Raw genomic sequence first — 18,376 nt, forward strand, 5'->3', positions numbered from 1 at the left:
CACGCTGTGCCACAGGTTAAAATGAGCGCACAGAAACAAGACAGCTAGGGGTTCATTCACTAAACTCCATCAACTAAACATAATGTTTCTTTCCTGGCTCACTTCTCCCTCTTATGTATAAAGTCATGGAGACTGGATAATATTCCAATAAACCAAGGTGAAATGACAGGTATTCCAGGTATAAAGAATAGCATAGGCAAAGGCATTAAAATGGCCAAAAGCTTAGCATATTCTAGAAGTAAGAAAGCCTCTTTGGCTTGGTCTATGTAAGGTAATAGAGTGAGACAAGACTTAAAAAGAAGGCTGGGGTCAGATAAAAGATCTTGAATGTGACGCTAGCAATTTAGAATTTGTAAGCAATGGAGAGCCATTGAAGAGTTTTCTCAAAGACCTGTCTCCTGAATTCCAGAATCCAACATCCAACTTGCTTTTTGACACTTCCTAGTAGCATTCTCAACCTCAACATGTCCAAAGCCAAACTCTTTCTTTTTAGTCCAAACCTGCTATTTCTTCAATGCTCCCTCTTTCAGTAAATGGCAACAGTATTATTCAGATAGCTTAGGACAAAAATCCTTAGAGAGAAACCAAGGATGGGTCTCTCTCAAATCCCACATTCAATTCATCTGCAAATGTAAATGGCTCAACCTTCAAGGTATAACTGAAATCCAACCACTTCTCCCAAATTTTATCACTACATCCATGATCTAACATAACTTTCTCTCCTTTCTGAACTAAATCAATAGCCCTCTATTGTCTCTACAGAGGAGTCACAGTAATTTTTAAGTCTAGATCACGTTGCTCTCAAATCAAAAAAAAAACAAACAAAAACAAAAAAGTAACATGACTTTTCACGTCATTCAGTAAGATTCAAATTCCTTACCATGGTCCACAATGTCCTGCGTGATCTGCCCACCCCTTTGCACCACCCGGTCCCTCCAAGCACACAGATGACCAACAGTTCTGACTTCACCTTCTCCCATTCTACCTTGGCTCATTCTACAGCTCCATTCCTGATGTCTTTGCTATTCCTCAAACATGACAAATATTCTCTCACCTCAGGACCTTTGCACTTTCTAAACCTGCCTCAAGCACTTTTCCCTGCTCGCTCCCACTATCACTTGTTTCAGGTCCCTACTCAACATTCATGACCCTATTTAAAAAAAAGGTCATGAAGAACCTAGTGGCAAGATGGGAATAAAGACACAGGCCTACTAGAGAATGGACTTGAGGATACAGGGAGGGGGAAGGGTAAGATGTGACAAAGTGAGAGAGTGGCATGGACATATATACACTACCAAACGTAAAATAGATAGCCAGTGGGAAGCAACCGCATAGCACAGGGAGATCAGCTCTGTGCTTTGTGACCACCTAGAGGGGTGGGATAGGGAGGGTGGGAGGGAGGGAGATGCAAGAGGGAAGAGATATGGGAACATATGCATATGTATTACTGATTCACTTTGTTATAAAGCAGAAACTAACACACCATTGTAAAGCAATTATACTCCAATAAAGATGTTAAAAAAAAAAATGTTACCCAGCCTCCTACGTCTATCCCCACTATCCAGTTTCATTTTTCTCCATAACGCTTATCACTACCTGATAGATTATTATTTATATTTGTTTCTTGTCTGATACCATCCACTAAAATATAAGTCCATTAGAGGAGAGCTTTGCCTGTATTCTTCTCTGCATGCCTGTCATGCCTACCACATAGCGGATATTGGATAACACATATTAAAGGAATGAATAAGACTGTAAGACATGGAATTTAATCTAGTGACACTATGGTAGAATACTAGCAGTTATAAGATAGAGGCTATAGCCCAGAAGAGAGGTAACAAAACCTGAATTATGGTGACAGTGATGGTATAGCAGTTGGAAGAGAAAGATTACAAGATGCGAATGCCTGAGGAAAGCAGAAAAACAGACAGTGAGAGGGAGAACTTATGATAGAGATAATTTTCTGGGAAAATATTATTTACCAAAATGACTCCAGAAATGTTAAAAATCCAAACAGACCCCTTTTCTACCAAACAACAGAAAAAGATGTCAGAGTTACATCACAAAAACTCCTGGCCTTGATGATTTCATAGAGGAATTCCACCAAACCTTGAAAGAGCAGATAATTCCATTGTTATTTGAACTGTTCCCAAAAATGGAAAAAAATCCAAGTTATTTTTATGAAGCTAGTGCAAACATATAGCAAAGCCTGGTAAAGACAGCACAAAACAAAACAACAACCCAGTAAAACAAAACAAATACAGGACAAGTTCACATGTGAATATCAAGCTAAAAGTCCAAAACTGTATTAACAAACAAAAGTCAGTAATGTGTGAAAAATACATGACGAGATGGAGTTTATCATAAGAATGTAACTATGGCTCAGTATTGGAAATCTTAATTCATCATAACCACTTACACAAATGGAAAAAAAATCACATTCCTTTTGAAAAAAATCACCAAACATTCTTGATCTTAAAAACATCAATAAAATATAAATAGGTAGATGCTCCCTTAACAAGATAAACTCTATCACAGCCCAAAGACAGTATCATGCATAACAAAGATACATGCAAGGCATTCCCACTTAGATCAGGAATATAAGGATGCCCAGTATCACCTGTCCTAGACAACAGAATTAGATAAAAGATTAGAAACATAAAATTGGAAAGGAAGAGTTAAAACTTTCATCTTCATAGGTAACATCAGTGTATACCTTAACAAATAAGAACTAACTGAAAAACTACTATAAAAACTAAGTGAATTCAGTGAGAAAATAGACAGGCTTCAATAATATTCATGTGTATAAAAAACAGTGAGAAGATACTATGGAAGAAGCAATCCAATTTACAACAAAAATGTTAAATGCCCAGGAATAAAACAAATTTGTCAGATTCCTGTAAAATGTCAAAGGTCTACTGGAGAACAAAGGAAGAGAACTTAGAAACCACTTGCCATGTTCCTCAATATAACAAGATCTCAAAAAAATACCAACAGATTTTTTAACATGTAAACTGCTTCCAAAGTACATACAGAAAAAAGAAATAACCAAGATAATTATAAGAAAACAGTGAGGTGGGACTAAGACTACAAGATATTAAAATATTATAAAGCCACATTAGTTAAATACTCCAATGCTGGCATATGAGGAGACCAACGGACCAATGAACTGAAAAGAAAGGCAAGCAATAAATCCTAAACCATAGGACTTAGTATTACTAGTACATAGACTGCATCTCAAATCAATGAAGAAAGAGTATATTTAATAAATAGATTGCGACATGTGGGCAGACATCTGGACAAAATAATTTGGATACATCCCACACAGAATAAATTCCAAAGGGTCAGTGATGTAAACTTTTGAAATAAAACTGTAACAGCACTGGAAGGTAACATGAGAGAATACCCCTTTAACTTTGGAATAGGGAAGGTCATTCTAACCATGACTCAAAACCCATTAAAAAAATGTTAAACTTCACTCAGGAAGAACAGAAATTAATACTAAACTGAGAAACCATTTTCACCTATGAGACTGGCAAAATTCTAAAAGTTTTATAACATACTTCAAATGTGTCTGTGGAAAAATGGGCACTCTGACACACAGCTGTTGAAAATGTAAATTAGTGCAATCACAATGCAAAGCATTTAGCAATATCTATTGCAATTACAAATGTGTTTGTTCTTTAACACAGCAATTCCCCTTTGGAAAATTTATCCTACAGGTATTGTACATTTCCACACATGTTGAGCTAACATAATTAAGGTTACTAACTACAGCACTGTTTTTAACAGCAAAATATGGGAACCAATTCAAAAGTCCACTGTTAAAGTATATTTACATAAACTATGGTATAACCATATAATGGAATATCTTGTGGTTACAGACAAAAAAGAATAAACATTTTATGTAGTGATATGGAAAGACCTCCAATACAATTATTATACCAAAATATAAAACTGTAAAACAGGATGTATAGTATACTACCATTTGTGTAATAAAGGAAGGAAAGAAAACTAAATATTTCTATTTCACTGGTTGCTACTAAAGAAATGCTAGAAGGATTCATTAGAAACAGTACAGGTAGAGGTGGGAGAAAGCAGATGGATTCAGGATGGACGAGGTATAGCGTCCTTTTCACTTCAGGTACTTCATATACGCTGTTCCCAATTCCCACCCTTCACCTCATATTCCTGCCACAGTCCTGTGCCTGGTGGACTCCATCTCATCGTTCAAGTCTCAGCTTCAAATAGCAACTACCCAGAAAGTTTTTCCTTTACCAGCTAACTAGGTAACCGCATCCCTACCCCAATCCTGAAAATATATTACTTTTTTAGAGTTTACTACTGTTTGATTTCTTCAGAGCACTTAGGATGTTGTATTTATATATTCGTTTGCTATGTATAACTGTTCTCCCTCATCAGACAGGCTTCATACAGGAACAGACCTAGCCCTGAATTTACATTGCCTTATACAGTATCTGACTCACAGCCAGCGTGGTACACAGTAAATATCTGTTACACCAAGGAAGAGATTATTTCCTACTTTTTGTAAACTCAGCTTATGTTGAGCAGAAGTAGGACAAATCTGGACACGCAAGCTGGAGCTAGAATATGAACTCTTGAATGTAGGGATGTTATAATAAAAAGAGTCCATAAGCAGGTGAGAAAAAAATTGCATTTTTATTACCGTGAACCTGTAACTGAAAGTTAGAGTTTTCTTCAACTGTGAATGTAGGCAAACAAATCCCAGTGATGTTGCCAGTGGAGAGCAGATATTTTCATCACATGAAGATGTTTGAGGTCTCAAAATATTGTTTATGCTCAACAACTGTGTTATTAGATCTGCCATTAGATCTTATTTAATGTGGTAATAGGTAAAATTTTACATAACTTTTTAATATCCTGATAACTGTATTTCAGTAAAATTGGTTTATTTTGTAATTTATCTTAGGCACTTGAAAACATTCTGAGAAGGGCTCCATTGGTGAATTATCAACAGGTTTGATGAGAAATGGGAGGAGGAAGGAGAGTCAAAGCAATAACTTCAGAAGATTCAATAATATCTTTGTGCAGCTGCCAAGACAGCAAGGGATGAAACAGAAAGAACTTGCACCCACTGGTAGTCAAGAGAGTGGAAAGAATCCCTCGAATGGTCAGCTCTGATCAATAAATCTCTTTCTCTAGTTTGGTGAGGCTAAATCATCGAGGGTAGGCATTTATCATAATTTCAATAGCTAACTCGGATCTATACAGCAGACATCATTCATATACACTTATAATTTATTTCCATCTAATAATAACTGAGGTAAGTTATTATTATCCCCACTTTACAGGTGAGATGAATGAGGAACAGTGAGGTTAAGTACCTTGTCCAAGTCTTACACCTAGTAAGTGACAGGACCAAGATGTGAACCCAGTTAGGCGGGCTCCACAGTTCGTGCCTTAACCCAATGCACTGTGCTAGTGATCATACACCAATTCTGATAAATCCTACAAGACAGCTGACAAATATTTAATGAGCAGGCAGAGTTCTAGGGGCTAGAGATACAGAGGTGAGCATGACGAAATCCCTGCCTTCAAAGAATTCATACTTATATGGGAAAAGACAGATAATAAAGATGTAATATGCCTGGTGGTAACAAGTACCATAAAGAAAATAAAATAAGGCAAGGAGACAGAGAATCCCAGAGGGTGGGGGGAGGCACTCTAGGCTGAGGCTAGAATAACGAGGGGGTATCCATGGAAAACTCTGGGAGAACACTGCAAACAGAAGAGCGGTGACTGAAAAGCCCAGTGACGGGGAAAAGCTTGGCAGGTTCAAGTGACAGAGAACAGTGAGGCTGAAACTTTGCCAACAAGGGGATACGCAGCAGAAGCTCAGCAGGTAGGGGCAGGCTGCTCTCATTATGCATGACACTGAAAAGCACTCATCACGCCTCCGAATACACAAATGTACATTTACCTACATGTAAAACTTGGCAAGTTTCCACTTAGAAAAGCATATTTCTGTGAAAAAGCAATTCAGAAATGAATAACTAAATTATGGATGCTATGATAAGTACAGTTTTAGTGAATGAGGCTTCATTTTCATTTCTTATCTTTAAATTATTTAGGGATAATAACTTTGAAATTGTTGCTTTAAATTCCATTGTAAAGAGCATATGTAAATCACCATTTTAACTGAACAGTCACTGCAAGCTGTTTAAATGATTAGGGCAATTATACTCATAAATTCTTCTTTACATTCATAATTATTACCACATCAACCTCTCCTTAAAGGTACCAAAGCCTTTACTATTTTTACAGTTCCTAAACCTAAAACATTGCCTGAGACATAGCAGGCACTCAACACATATCTGTAGAAATAAACATTTTTTTAAATAAATTTATCTATTTATTTTATTTTTGGCTGCGTTGGGTCTTCGTTGCTGCACGCGGGCTTTCTCTAGTTGCGGCGAGCGGGGGCTACTCTTCGTTGCGGTGCGCTGGTTTCTTATTGCCGTGGTTTCTCTTGTTGCGGAGCCCGGGCTCTAGGCACACGGGCTTCAGTAGTTGTGGCTCACGGGCTTAGTTGCTCCGCGGCATGTGGGATCTTCCCGGACCAGGGCTCAAGCCCATGTCCCCTGCATTGGCAGGCAGATTCTTAACCACTGCGCCACCAGGGAAGCCCGAAATAAACATTTTTGTAACATGGTAAAGTACCTGATTTTCCCCCCATATACCCTTTAGTAATCCTTTATTTTTTTTCCTCTAATATTCTTAAGTTACAATAGTTTAGGGACTTGTCTGAGATATAGTTACATGATTTTGTTTTCTTTTAATGCTGAAAAGTAAAATGTGTAGGTGCTCTTGGTTACATAATGTACTAGTATATTAGGATTACACATTTTTAAAAGGCCTAAAAATTAAGGAAATTCCATCAGATATACTGAAATTCTAGTCTGTAAAATAGAAGAATTTATAAAGAATTCATCTATTTCTTAGATACTTTTCTAGTATACTATACTCTAGCATATTTCATTCATTCTACCAGTGCTTATTTTCCAAATATAACTACAAATCACTTATTTTCAATACATACCAAAATTCCAGCTTTCTTTGCGTTCCCAGAAAAAATAATTAACTATACTTAGAGGTAACAAAGACTACTTTTGAAACCTGAGTAAATGGACCCATGGGAAAAAATCACTTTCTACCTTTTTTAAAAAGCATGCTGAGCAGAAGAAATGTGATAGCATCCTGGTAAAAGATACAAATAGGAATTAGGCAGCTTGTTACTCATCCCAAAAGTATTTTGAAAAATGTCACACACTTCAAGGTATGGATATTTACAGTATTGTTTGGGAAACTTTTTTTATATACCTTTTGGATGAAAATCTGACTATGGGGTACTTCTATGATAATGTTCCAATAAACCCACACATGGGTCCAACCGGCACTCTCATGTGAAAGATGAATATAGTTGTATCGAGTCCATCAGCACTAACTTTAGTCATGCTAGAACACTCTAGCCTGCTAATAATACTGCCTTTATAACTCAGAGGCCTTTTCTTCAACAAAACCTTATGCTTAAAAGAGTAACTTCAAGAAAAAATAATTTGTCCTCAAAGGGGTTTGCCCGTATTTATCAATGAAGGACTTAAAAACATTTTGCTTCCAGCAATTTTTCTATAAGCCACCCCACTGCAGAGGACTTTCTCTTCAAAAAGTAAAAATATTAGAGCTTTGCCTAAAGGCTCCTAAGGAAGCACTTAATTTTTTTTTTCAACTTGGAAAGGAACCTCGTAAGGCATCGGAGGACTTAATAAAACAGGTGGTTCGTAGAATTATATTTAGATCATGCCATATTTTTAGCAACCTGCCTATCTGCGGAGGGGCACTGCAATTTGATTCATGAGAAATGCCAATCAAATTCCAAAGCCTTTCTTTTGATGACTATTAAAAGTAGCATAACTAGTTTTCACTTGGGCAAGGGGTTCCCAATTACTTGAAGCAATGATCTTCTATTTGCCAAGGCAGCCAGTGATTATGCAACTGGTTCCAATTTACTCTCATAGGTCAAAATTTTTATGTTTAGAGAATTTCTATACAATAGTTTTTCCAAAATGTTCTTATTTCAGTATGTTGACATTCATTCATATATTTGTTCCCTAAATACATGGCAAACACATGTATTATAGCCACAAATAATAATGTACTCTCAGATTTTATTAAAGGGTAAAAACAACAAGCACAAAATGTAAACCATTTGGACTCTTCTCCCAAATCATGTACAGTTATCACATTAGCACTGGCAGCTATAGAACTGGTTCAAAATAAAGGTACTATTAAACAAGGCAATTAATTAGAGCCAATACTGAGAATTTATTTTAGTAACAGATTGCTCTCAACTATTAATAAAGTTGGATTTTCGTTTAAGGCCTGAATCACTGGTAATTACTACCATGAAGACTAAAATGTTTAGTTTCTCAATCTTTAATCATAAGTCATATTAGAATCAGTTTGATGCTATTTGTAATAAGAAAGCCTGACTATGAGTCCTGGGTCTGCACTCATGGAATCTTGGGCAAGCCACTTCATATCTCAAACCTCAGTTCCATGACTTATAAAGCAAAACAAATAATTCTATCTACCTAACTTCCTTAGAAAGACAATGTGTGTTAAAATGATGTCAGTAACTGTTTTGAAAGTGAGTATATTTTGATATAGGATGGAAGAGTCTCCACTAAAAACACAAATGTTACAGCTACCCTTTTTTACCCTAAGCAGAGTGTAAGTGTTATGTAATAAAAGATCATGAAGATTAACTCTGAGATTCATCTTTATTTTGGGGTACTCTGTTCAATGCAAAAGATTTTTTCCCCTGACAGCTCCTCATTTTAACACCACTGATCATACCTAGGAAATAGCGTATTATACATAAGCACACATTGAACGAATGAATCGATGATATGAAGAATATGTAATTGGCCGCAGAAGCCTAAAGCAGAAGATTCATTGCAAAGTTTTTGAAAAGAGAGTCTTCTCTCCTCTAGTAGCATTCTTTATTCCCCATTCCACAGGGCAATTCCAGATCTCCAGTATAAATGTTTCCAGAGGCAACATTGCTGATACTCGCCTAAAAAGACACTGCTCTCTCACCACGTCCCTACCCATGATGATCAAGAAAATAAGACAGACTCTGGACTCATCTACCCGAGATTCATGCAGCCAAATGACTCAGCTACATAAATAGTAGTGTCCCCGCAACATCACTAACAAGGAGTAAATTCTGTAACATTTCTCTTTTTTGTAGGCACTGAGGTATGTTTGAAGTCACATGAACTCACTAAAAGTGGAGAGAACTGTCAAAGAAATGGCCACGCTCTGGTGGGGTCCAGGTCGTGGTTCTCAGGACAGCCTCTGCTATCCTCTTACTAAAATGTCTGCGAAGACATAAAGCCCAAAGTCATTATAACAATTAGAAATTTAAAACAGTAAGAAATGACAAAGAACTACTCTGTAGGTAGATAATGGAAAGATGTTCATGATATATTGTCAAAATGTTATAAAGCAATATTACTTAACAAAGATATATGTATACGACCTGGTCAGCTCTTTCTAGAGAAGATGGGGCAAAGAAAGGAAGGCTCAGGATGGATCTGGAAAGATGAGTAGGAGTTTAAGGCAAAGGACATTCTAGACAAAAAGAAGAGTAAATATAAATTCAAACCATCATGAAGATTAAAGTAAACCTATGACAGAATCAAACAAATGTTTCTAGAATAAGTATCTCTTTCTTGCCACCTCTCCTGTTATTAACTTTCCTGGTTAATGGCTACAGGATCACTCAGTCATTTAAGTCAGAGTCATTAGAACCATTTTGGTTGTCTGCTCTTCTGGTCCAAAATTCTAATGGTTCTCCTACAAGGTGGCTTAACTTCAGCACTACTGACATTTTGATAATTCTTCATTGTAGAAGGCTATTCTGGGCACTGTTGGATGTTTAGCAACATCCCTGGCCTCTACCCACCAGATGCCAGTAGCTTCCCTTGCCCTCTGCACAGCTGTGACAACCGAGTGTCCCCAGACTCTGCCAAATGTTCCCCGGGGGACAAAACTGCCCCAGTTGAGAACCACTGGTCTCATAGTGCACCTTCCACAGGTGCACTCTTCTCGCCACTGCAACCACATTACTTCCTGCGGCTCCCATTCCCTACCTTTACAGTGGTCTTCCTTACTGCAGTGGTGGTCTTCTCAGTGCCTCACTGCCTCCCCTGCTCCTGGCACAGTGGTGCATAAGGGCAGACCCCTCCCAACACATCAAACTAACCCACCATCTACAGTCTAAGCCTTCATGCCTCCACAGTACATTCCAGGCCTTAATCTGACTTCAACCTTACCTTTCACCCTCACCTCCTAATCCACCCTACTCTTCAGCTGCAGAGACCCACAAGAAGCCCTTGAATTTTCACATCCCCAAATGTTTATTCATCCCTCAAAGTCCAGCTGAGAAGTCTCCTCCAGCCCAGGTCTCATAACACTCTTACTCCCTCCTTCCTCAAAGTTCACCCAGCACTCCTTGTACTCCTCTGTTAACTGTATTTAACAGACTATTTTCATTGAGTGTGTGTACGTGTGCCTGGTGTCACTATGTGGTGGCCCTGAGAATGCTGAGCATAATTGACCAAGGACCCCCACTCCAGGCTTTGAGATCCATCTGTGCTTGTGCCCCAGCCATATCTCCCATGCACCACTCCAGCCAGTAACTGAGTGTGGCAAGGATATGAAGAGGAAATTCATTCTTAGGAGGCAAGGGACCGTTCTCCCAGGCAAATCTGGTTTGAGGGGGGCTTTGCTGAACCTTGCTTAGACTGCCCAGCAGCCTGGGATGCTTCTACCCAACATTTTCATCCTCTCTTCACCTGTTTCAGACTCCTCTGCTCGCTCCTTTTTTCTAACACAGACACTTCCCCTATTAAACTCTGCACATTTAATCCCACCTTGCCATCTGCTTTGTGGAGGACCTAGGCTAACACTCGAAATGTTAAAGGTAGAGGCATAAGAAATTCTCCCTAGTGTTGTCTGAGTATTTGACTAAGTATAGGAGTAACTAAAAGGGGTCCTTATGAATTTTCCAACAAAAAAATATGAATACAGAATGGCATGTGTAATGACCTGAGGCTGTGTGACTTCTGAGCAAATAGGAAGTTTAAAAAATAAAGTTTTCCAAGAAGACAAAAACCGGTAAAGACACTATTGATAGTTTCCATACATTTATTTCCTTTCTGAACATGGAGGTACTACAGCACGTCAATAATCAGTCATCAGAGGGCCTTAGTGCCTGACATGCCACAGAATGGTTCACATGAGAAACTTCAAAAAAGTACACACGGCCACTGCAAGCTACTCCGTGAGAATACTGTACAAGCCAGATGCAATGTCTGGTTTTATGACATCTGGAAACTGTTTCTTTCAACCAAAAAGACTGCATTGATTCAAATCCCACCAAGAAACAGTGAAGCTAATTGTCTAGGCGGTCGGGTTAGTCCCTGAGGGCCTTTGGAAGAAGGGAACGCACCAGGTAATGTAAGAGAGCTGACAGAGGGACAGGGGTTGTTGAGAATAGCCTCTATACAATTTACACATGCCATTCTGACAAGGATATGCCCCAAATATTACAACTTATGGAATACTGACCTCTACTTTGGCAAGAGTGTATCAACATCATGAGAAAATAGATAATATGACCATGAAAACAAAGTTTAGAGTTGAATCTAGAGATATTAACACCTGATAACTCTATATTCTGTGACTTTATCAATGAACTAAAAACAGAGTTTGATTAGCCATTATATTACATATAGGTAATTTTATGATTTGGCTCTATTTTCATATCTAATATAGATTTTAGAAATGTCAAAATAAATAATCAGAAATGTTTGAATTATGTGATAAATACTTACACTTAGAAGAAAGAAAAATTAGAGGAGGAAAGATTAGAAAAGCAAAAGTTATACCCACATGAAACAAAGAAACTTTCTGGCAGGCTCATAGCCCCTCTGATTCTTGGGCCCAAAACACTTTAGAAAACTAAACAATACAAGTCATGGTTCAGTGGTTTAGTGAAAGAGAAAAACACGTAAATACTAAGACGTCTAGAAGTGGGGAAAAAAAATAGCTGTGTAGGGCTTCCCTGGTGGGGCAGTGGTTGAGAATCTGCCTGCCAATGGAGGGGACACGGGTTCGAGCCCTGGTCTGGGAAGATCCCACATGCCACGGAGCAACTAGGCCCGTGAGCCACAACTACTGAGCATGCGCGTCTGGAGCCTGTGGTCCGCAACAAGAGAGGCCACGATAGTGAGAGGCCCGCGCACCGCGATGAAGACTGGCCCCCGCTTGCCGCAACTAGAGAAAGCCCTCGCACAGAAACGAAGACCCAACACAGCCAAAAATAAATAAATTAATTAATTAATTAAAAAAAAAAAAGGAGCTGTGTAGAAATTAAAAGAAAACGTTAGTTTATATGTTTGAGGTTAATGCAACACTAGCAACTGAATGAAATCATAAGTATGTTGTGATGTCAATTTTTTTAAAGGGTTGTATGTACAGAGATATTTGGAAAGTAGTAACTTGGTTTGTATTCCCTACCTTTAAAAGTCACATTCCTCAGTAGCCACCAGAGAAAGGAAAGGTAGATGCTACCTCAAATGGGAAGATGGAAGGGGAACAGCTCAAATGAATGAGATGTGAAAGGGGAACTTAGTGGATTCCAGGAAGAAAAGAACGATGGAGGCAAAGGATACGGCTGGGAAGATGTATGTGCACTGACTTCTCCACTGGGGGTTTAAGGCCCTGGAGGCAGAAGGCATGTTACATAGTTTAGGAGGACTTGCCAAGAGAAGTGCTTTAGCATGCTATGTGGGACTCAAGGGAGGGACCTCTACAAGCCCCGCCCCCCCCACACACACACATGCACTCACTGAAATAAGAGGTGTGGCAGAGTTTGGTGAAGGGAGGAATCAAGTCCCCCTAGACTTTCATATGCCATGGAGGGTCTCAGAGCCTTAGAGGGGTCTGGAAGATTACCAATGGCATCACCAAACCACCTTATGTGGAGAGAGCACTGCAGCAGGAGCTAAGTGACCCTGTGTTGAAGGCTGCACATGCATCAGACAGACAAGAAGCCAAATAGGTGCTGCATCCAGAACTCAGAGGGATACGCAGCAACAGAGAGAGCCCAGGTAGGAAAGAGTCAGAGAGCCCCAACTGAGCAAAGAAAAGCCACAAGTTCTCAGGCCCAGAATTCAGCGGCTGGTGCCAAAAAAATGCAAGGAGACTGAGGCACAAAGGACATCGGAGGCTAGAGAAACTGAGGGACAGTATGATTTCCCCACCTTCCTCCCAAACAATACAGAGGCCTCAGAACACTTTACTGCCCTGTATGAGGTCAGTTTTCATCAATGGTCAACATTTGCTTGAATCCAGCCATGACAATGAACATTAGCAGAAAAAAAATGAGGAAGTCACACACTCATTCAATATATTCGGGAAAAGCATTTGATTAAGTACAACATTCATTCATGATTCAAAGCAAAACTAAAAGCAAAGAGCAACTAGCAAAAGAGAACTTCAATAAGACTGGCTCTAAAAATCCTTCAGTAAATCTCAACTTTAGTGTTTAATGGACTGACAAAAATCAAAGCTGAATCACCACAGCCGCACACATGCAAAGTCACGAAGATGAGTTGGGAAGTAGCAGGAGCAGGGCTGGAGGTGAGCATTACTGACATCTTGGGCATTGTATCAAGGAGGATCTCCAAAAACTCAACTGGTCCAGGTTGTGGGTAACACAACTTTATGTGGATCTAAAGATTAATCTGAGACTAAAAAACAGGAATCTGATATAATAATAAATGGACTCTAAAACCTACCAGAAGTTCCACCATTTGATGAAACTATTATTCTAAAGAGTGCTAAGGATAGAGTCGAGGTAGAAATAAAACAATCATAAATATACAGCTAATATCCGTTATAGTGCTAATATCACAAGGGAGAAAAATCAAAGAAATGTCACTAATCTCATCAGTGATTTAGACTTATAATTGGTCCTGATCATACTTCTACAAGATTTTTAGATCCTGGTACCTCTAGCTATGTGCTGTATTACGGGAAACTTTCTATCTCTGCCGTGACTGATGTCCTCAACGCAGCCCTACACATACAGAGAAATGGAGATAAAGCTGAGTTACATAGGTATGAAAATATGTTTTTTTGATGTTAAATCAAACTCTGATAATATCAGTAAGTCTATCAAAAGCAAAGTACATACATAAATCAAATGGACTTATGCATGATAATGCATAATAATGCATTATAACTAGACAATTATATCCAAATTGACACAGCGACAGGAAAGGATGAACTCCTGTTATGACTTAAAAACATTTCCAGGGGCTTCCCTGGTGGCGCAGTGGTTGAGAATCTGCCTGCCAATGCAGGGGACATGGGTTCGAGCCCTGGTCTGGGAAGATCCCACATGCCACGGAGCAACTAGGCCCGTGCGCCACAACTATTGAGCATGCGCATCTGGAGCCTGTGCTCCGCAACAAGAGAGGCCGCGACAGTGAGAGGCCCGCACACCGTGATGAAGAGTGGCCCCCGCTTGCCACAACTAGAGGAAGCCCTCGCATAGAAATGAAGACCCAACACAGCCATGAATAAATACAATAAAACAAATACTTAGGAAAAAAACAAACAAACAAACATTTCCAACTGTTTTCTGATTTCAAAAAGGAGATATTGAATAATAATTTGAACTGCACAAAACTTATGAGTCAACATGATCAGAAACATCACTCCTAATGCTTCCCATCTGGAATTTTTTCCATGCCTTAAATACTAAATGACGAAAACATACTGACCATGACAAATTTGTGGTAGTAAATCTAGAATTTTCTAGACAAACTAAACATTTTGAAAGGTTCTAGAAAAGAGAATATTTTTCTTTCCTTTGATGTGTAGATGGCTGTGTAAATATTAGTGTGTTTCTGCCATTCTGATGTTGTATTTTACATTTAGCTACAGCCAAAAAGAAAACTGTCCAAGGCATATATATATATATATGTATACGTACATATATATATCAAGATAATAGCAGAAAAAAGAATAAAGAGATGTTCCAAATCTACTTAGTAATGACCAATACTCACACCCAGGAAGACATCTTACATCAATTACCCTGAAAGGAAGTATTACATTTGGCCTAGAGAGAACTGTTATCAATTTTCTACTTCATCAAAGAGTAAACAATGTTGATGTTCTGAAACTCATCTAAATTTGCCCAACAAAAGCTAGAATACTTGGAAAGAACCCTGTAGCCAAATTCTTAGTTGTTTCTTCTTGAACACGTATTTATCAAGGAGTTAATGATGAAGTGAGTTCATGTATGTTTTAACATAAGTGTTCTCAACCAGAGGTTCCATGAACTTGGATGAGAAAGACATCTTTATTTTCCCTAACCTCTGATACGTAACATTTCCTTCAATTATGATTGTAGGTAAAACCACAGACATTGTGACTTTGTTAGCAATAAAATAATAGCTACTTCAACTCTAATGTAATGTAACACAAAACTATCTGGATTGTTTATTCTCATTGCCACTACAGAAGTATAGAAGTAAGTAGTCCCCTCCCCAATAGATATTAACACATTAATAAAGGATGTATTATGACACCACAAATTCTAATACTTGTAACATTTTGATTACTGTTAGTATTTAAAAGGAAGCCAATTAAATAACATGTATGCTATTTTACACATTCAAATCATGCTGAGAAGAGGTCCTGGGTTTCCCCTAGAATGCTGAAAAGTTGATGGCAAAAAAAAAAAAAACAAAAAAACACGTTTAGAACCTCTGTTTTAGAGGGAGAGAAACAAATAAAACACATAGAACCCAATATTTTATTTCATTTCCTCTCTCCGCAATGAGGTTTTTACAAAATCCACATCTTTTACTCTTGTCACTCTAATGATCATTTCTCATTTGCTGGCACCAGATCTTTGTAGATGCTCTACATTTTAAGTGCAGTGCATTTAAAACTGGCATATTCAACCTTTTCCCTATCTTGTACTTCACAGATTAATGGCCATCCCCATAGTAGCAAAAAAAAAAAAAACACAAAAAAACACAAAAACTCTTCTTTTCAAACCTTTTCATTTTATGTATATTCATTCTCTTTTCATTCTATCATTCTTCATTCAAGGAATGAAATTTAAGTAATTCAGGGGAGTCTGCCTTAATAGATGGTCCAGAATGGGTGTGTCTGAATGAAGGAGCCTGTCATCCTGCTGGAATCACACTTCCTGTGTAGCAGAAAGCCACTGCCCACCTCCCTGAGTAGCTCAGCATCTGACACTCTTTCTCGCAGCTTGCACAGAAGGGTCAATTTGGCCCAGCAGGGAGAGACACGCTGATCCTCCAAACCCTTCTCTCCCAGTGCAAGGAAGGAGTGGCCTCTGGCTTGGGTTCATCTAGGTGTTAATCCCTCTGGTGGCCCACTCTGATCTCTTGGGTCAACCAACCGCCCATTCGGCAAAAGCCAATGCCCGGCTCCCTGAACGAGCAAGGACGGATCCCAGAAAATGCCAAGGGACCCGAGGGCGCTTACCAAGCCTCCACAAAGGCTGAAGACGGCTGTGTGATCCTCCCGAGCATTGACCTGGCCGCGGTAGAAGCAGTGGCGCAGGTCTGGGGGCGCCGTGCGGCGCTCCTCAGCCCGGAGCGCAGGGGCTCCCAAGTGCACCTCTGTGTAGCCGGCAGCCAGGAAGGCCGCGTCGGCGCTCAGGTTCAGCTGGAAGACCTGCCCGTAGGCGCGGATTCGGTAGTGGGTCCTGAACGGCGTGGGCTCCAGCGCCTCGGCGCTGCGCTTCCTCCGGCTGAAGTGGTGGCTCTTTGGGAACACTTCGCCGAACTCATTGACCCGCGCGGGGGTCACCACTTCGTAGGAGGCCAGTGTCCTCACCAAGGCTTCTGCAACCACAGCGATACGGCCGTTGAGCCCCTACCCCGTTTCCAACTCCCCAGCGCCGAACTTCTTCAACCAAACGTCCCAGCCAGAGGGCCGAGGCCCCAGGTCCCCATACCCCCGGCGGGCGCGACGAAAGAACACACGCTGTCGAGCGGCGCGCGCACAACACACGTGCGCTCTGTGAGTGTGCCTGCCTGCTTTCCCACACCCCCGATTCGCTCCACCCTCCCCAAGCAGGGACCCTGACACTCAGGGCCCTCAGCAGCACCTCCTTCTCGCGCCCCTCTTCGCCTCCCTGCCGCCAACTCGTGCCCCGCGGGCGCCCGCGCCACCCTGCCCCACGCGTCCCCGCCGCGTGGTCCCCGGAGGGAGACGTGTGCCCCGCGCGCGATTCCTCGAAACACCGCGCAGCCGCAACCTCCGGGGATGCTTGGGGCTGACTGATTCCGGAGTCCCGAGAGCCCCGGCAGGGCCAGGGTCCCCCAGCGGGCAGAGCGGCTCCCCTCGCCTCCGTCCGCCCGTCCCACTCGGGCCCGCGTCCCACCTCGCTGCTGAAGGCGCCCCGCGGTGACCTTACCCTGCCTGGGGTGGAAGTAAACTTCCCAAGACCTGGTGATGAAGAGCGAGAGCTGGTAGAGCAGCCCCGTCAGCCACTTGGCCACCCGCATGGTTCCACCGGGGGGATTCCGACCGGGGAGGCCAACCAGAGACGCCCGCCGCCCCGCCGGCTTCCCCGCGCTCCGCTGCCTCTCCTCCCTCTCGCCCGCCGCTCTCCGCGCCGGCAGCCGCGGCGCCTCAGCAGCCTCCGGAGCAGCAGCCCCGGCCCCGGGCCGGCCCGTCGCGCCACACCGCCAGCCTCCGCTCGCTGAGCCACTGCTTCATCGCACTGCAGCCCCGCAGCCTCCGGCTCGCAGTCGGCAGCCTCGCTCCGCTTCCTGCGCCCGCACAGCCCTCAGAAGCCCTCTCCCTGCGTCCAGCCTAGCGCGAGGAAGCGACCCGACCTAGCAGGAACGGTGCCAATATAGCCACCCCGGGCCTGGCGAGCTGGGGGGAGAGCCCGCCCCCAGGGGCCGGGCCCGGCCAATCAGCTGGAGGCGCGGCCCGGGCTCGCCCTCCGGCGCGCTGCCCGCCCCCAGCCCCTAGCCGCAAGCGGAGTGCGGTCGCTGCAGGCTCCCGCTGTGGGCGTGCAGCGTGGTGAGTAGCCCGAGGCCCAGTTGGACACCCTCCCGGTACCCGTAAAACCTGGGACTGATACAAGCTGCGCGGCCGAGGTCCAGATAGGGGATAGGTAGGTGTGTGAGGTTTTAGTTCTTACAATGAAATGGCAAGCATCAGAAGGAAAGTTTCTGTTATTTATGTTTCACGG

General features: G+C 41.6%; 1 protein-coding gene across 1 annotated transcript in view; it reads right to left on the minus strand.

The window, feature by feature from the left end:
- The window catches only part of ADAMTS20 (ADAM metallopeptidase with thrombospondin type 1 motif 20), a 200,124-nt gene extending 182,372 nt beyond the window's left edge, over positions 1-17,752 (minus strand). Inside the window, exons 1-2 of the mRNA XM_036866768.1 lie at positions 17,588-17,752; positions 16,651-17,012 (exon numbers count right to left, since the gene is read on the minus strand). Coding sequence (XP_036722663.1) covers positions 16,651-17,012; positions 17,588-17,678 — 453 coding nt within the window. The 5' untranslated portion in view covers positions 17,679-17,752. The remainder of the gene's footprint in view (positions 1-16,650; positions 17,013-17,587) is intronic.
- Between the last annotated feature and the right edge of the window lie 624 nt (positions 17,753-18,376).

This window comes from Balaenoptera musculus, chromosome 10 (genome assembly GCF_009873245.2).
Source record: "Balaenoptera musculus isolate JJ_BM4_2016_0621 chromosome 10, mBalMus1.pri.v3, whole genome shotgun sequence".
Lineage (NCBI taxonomy): Eukaryota > Metazoa > Chordata > Mammalia > Artiodactyla > Balaenopteridae > Balaenoptera > Balaenoptera musculus.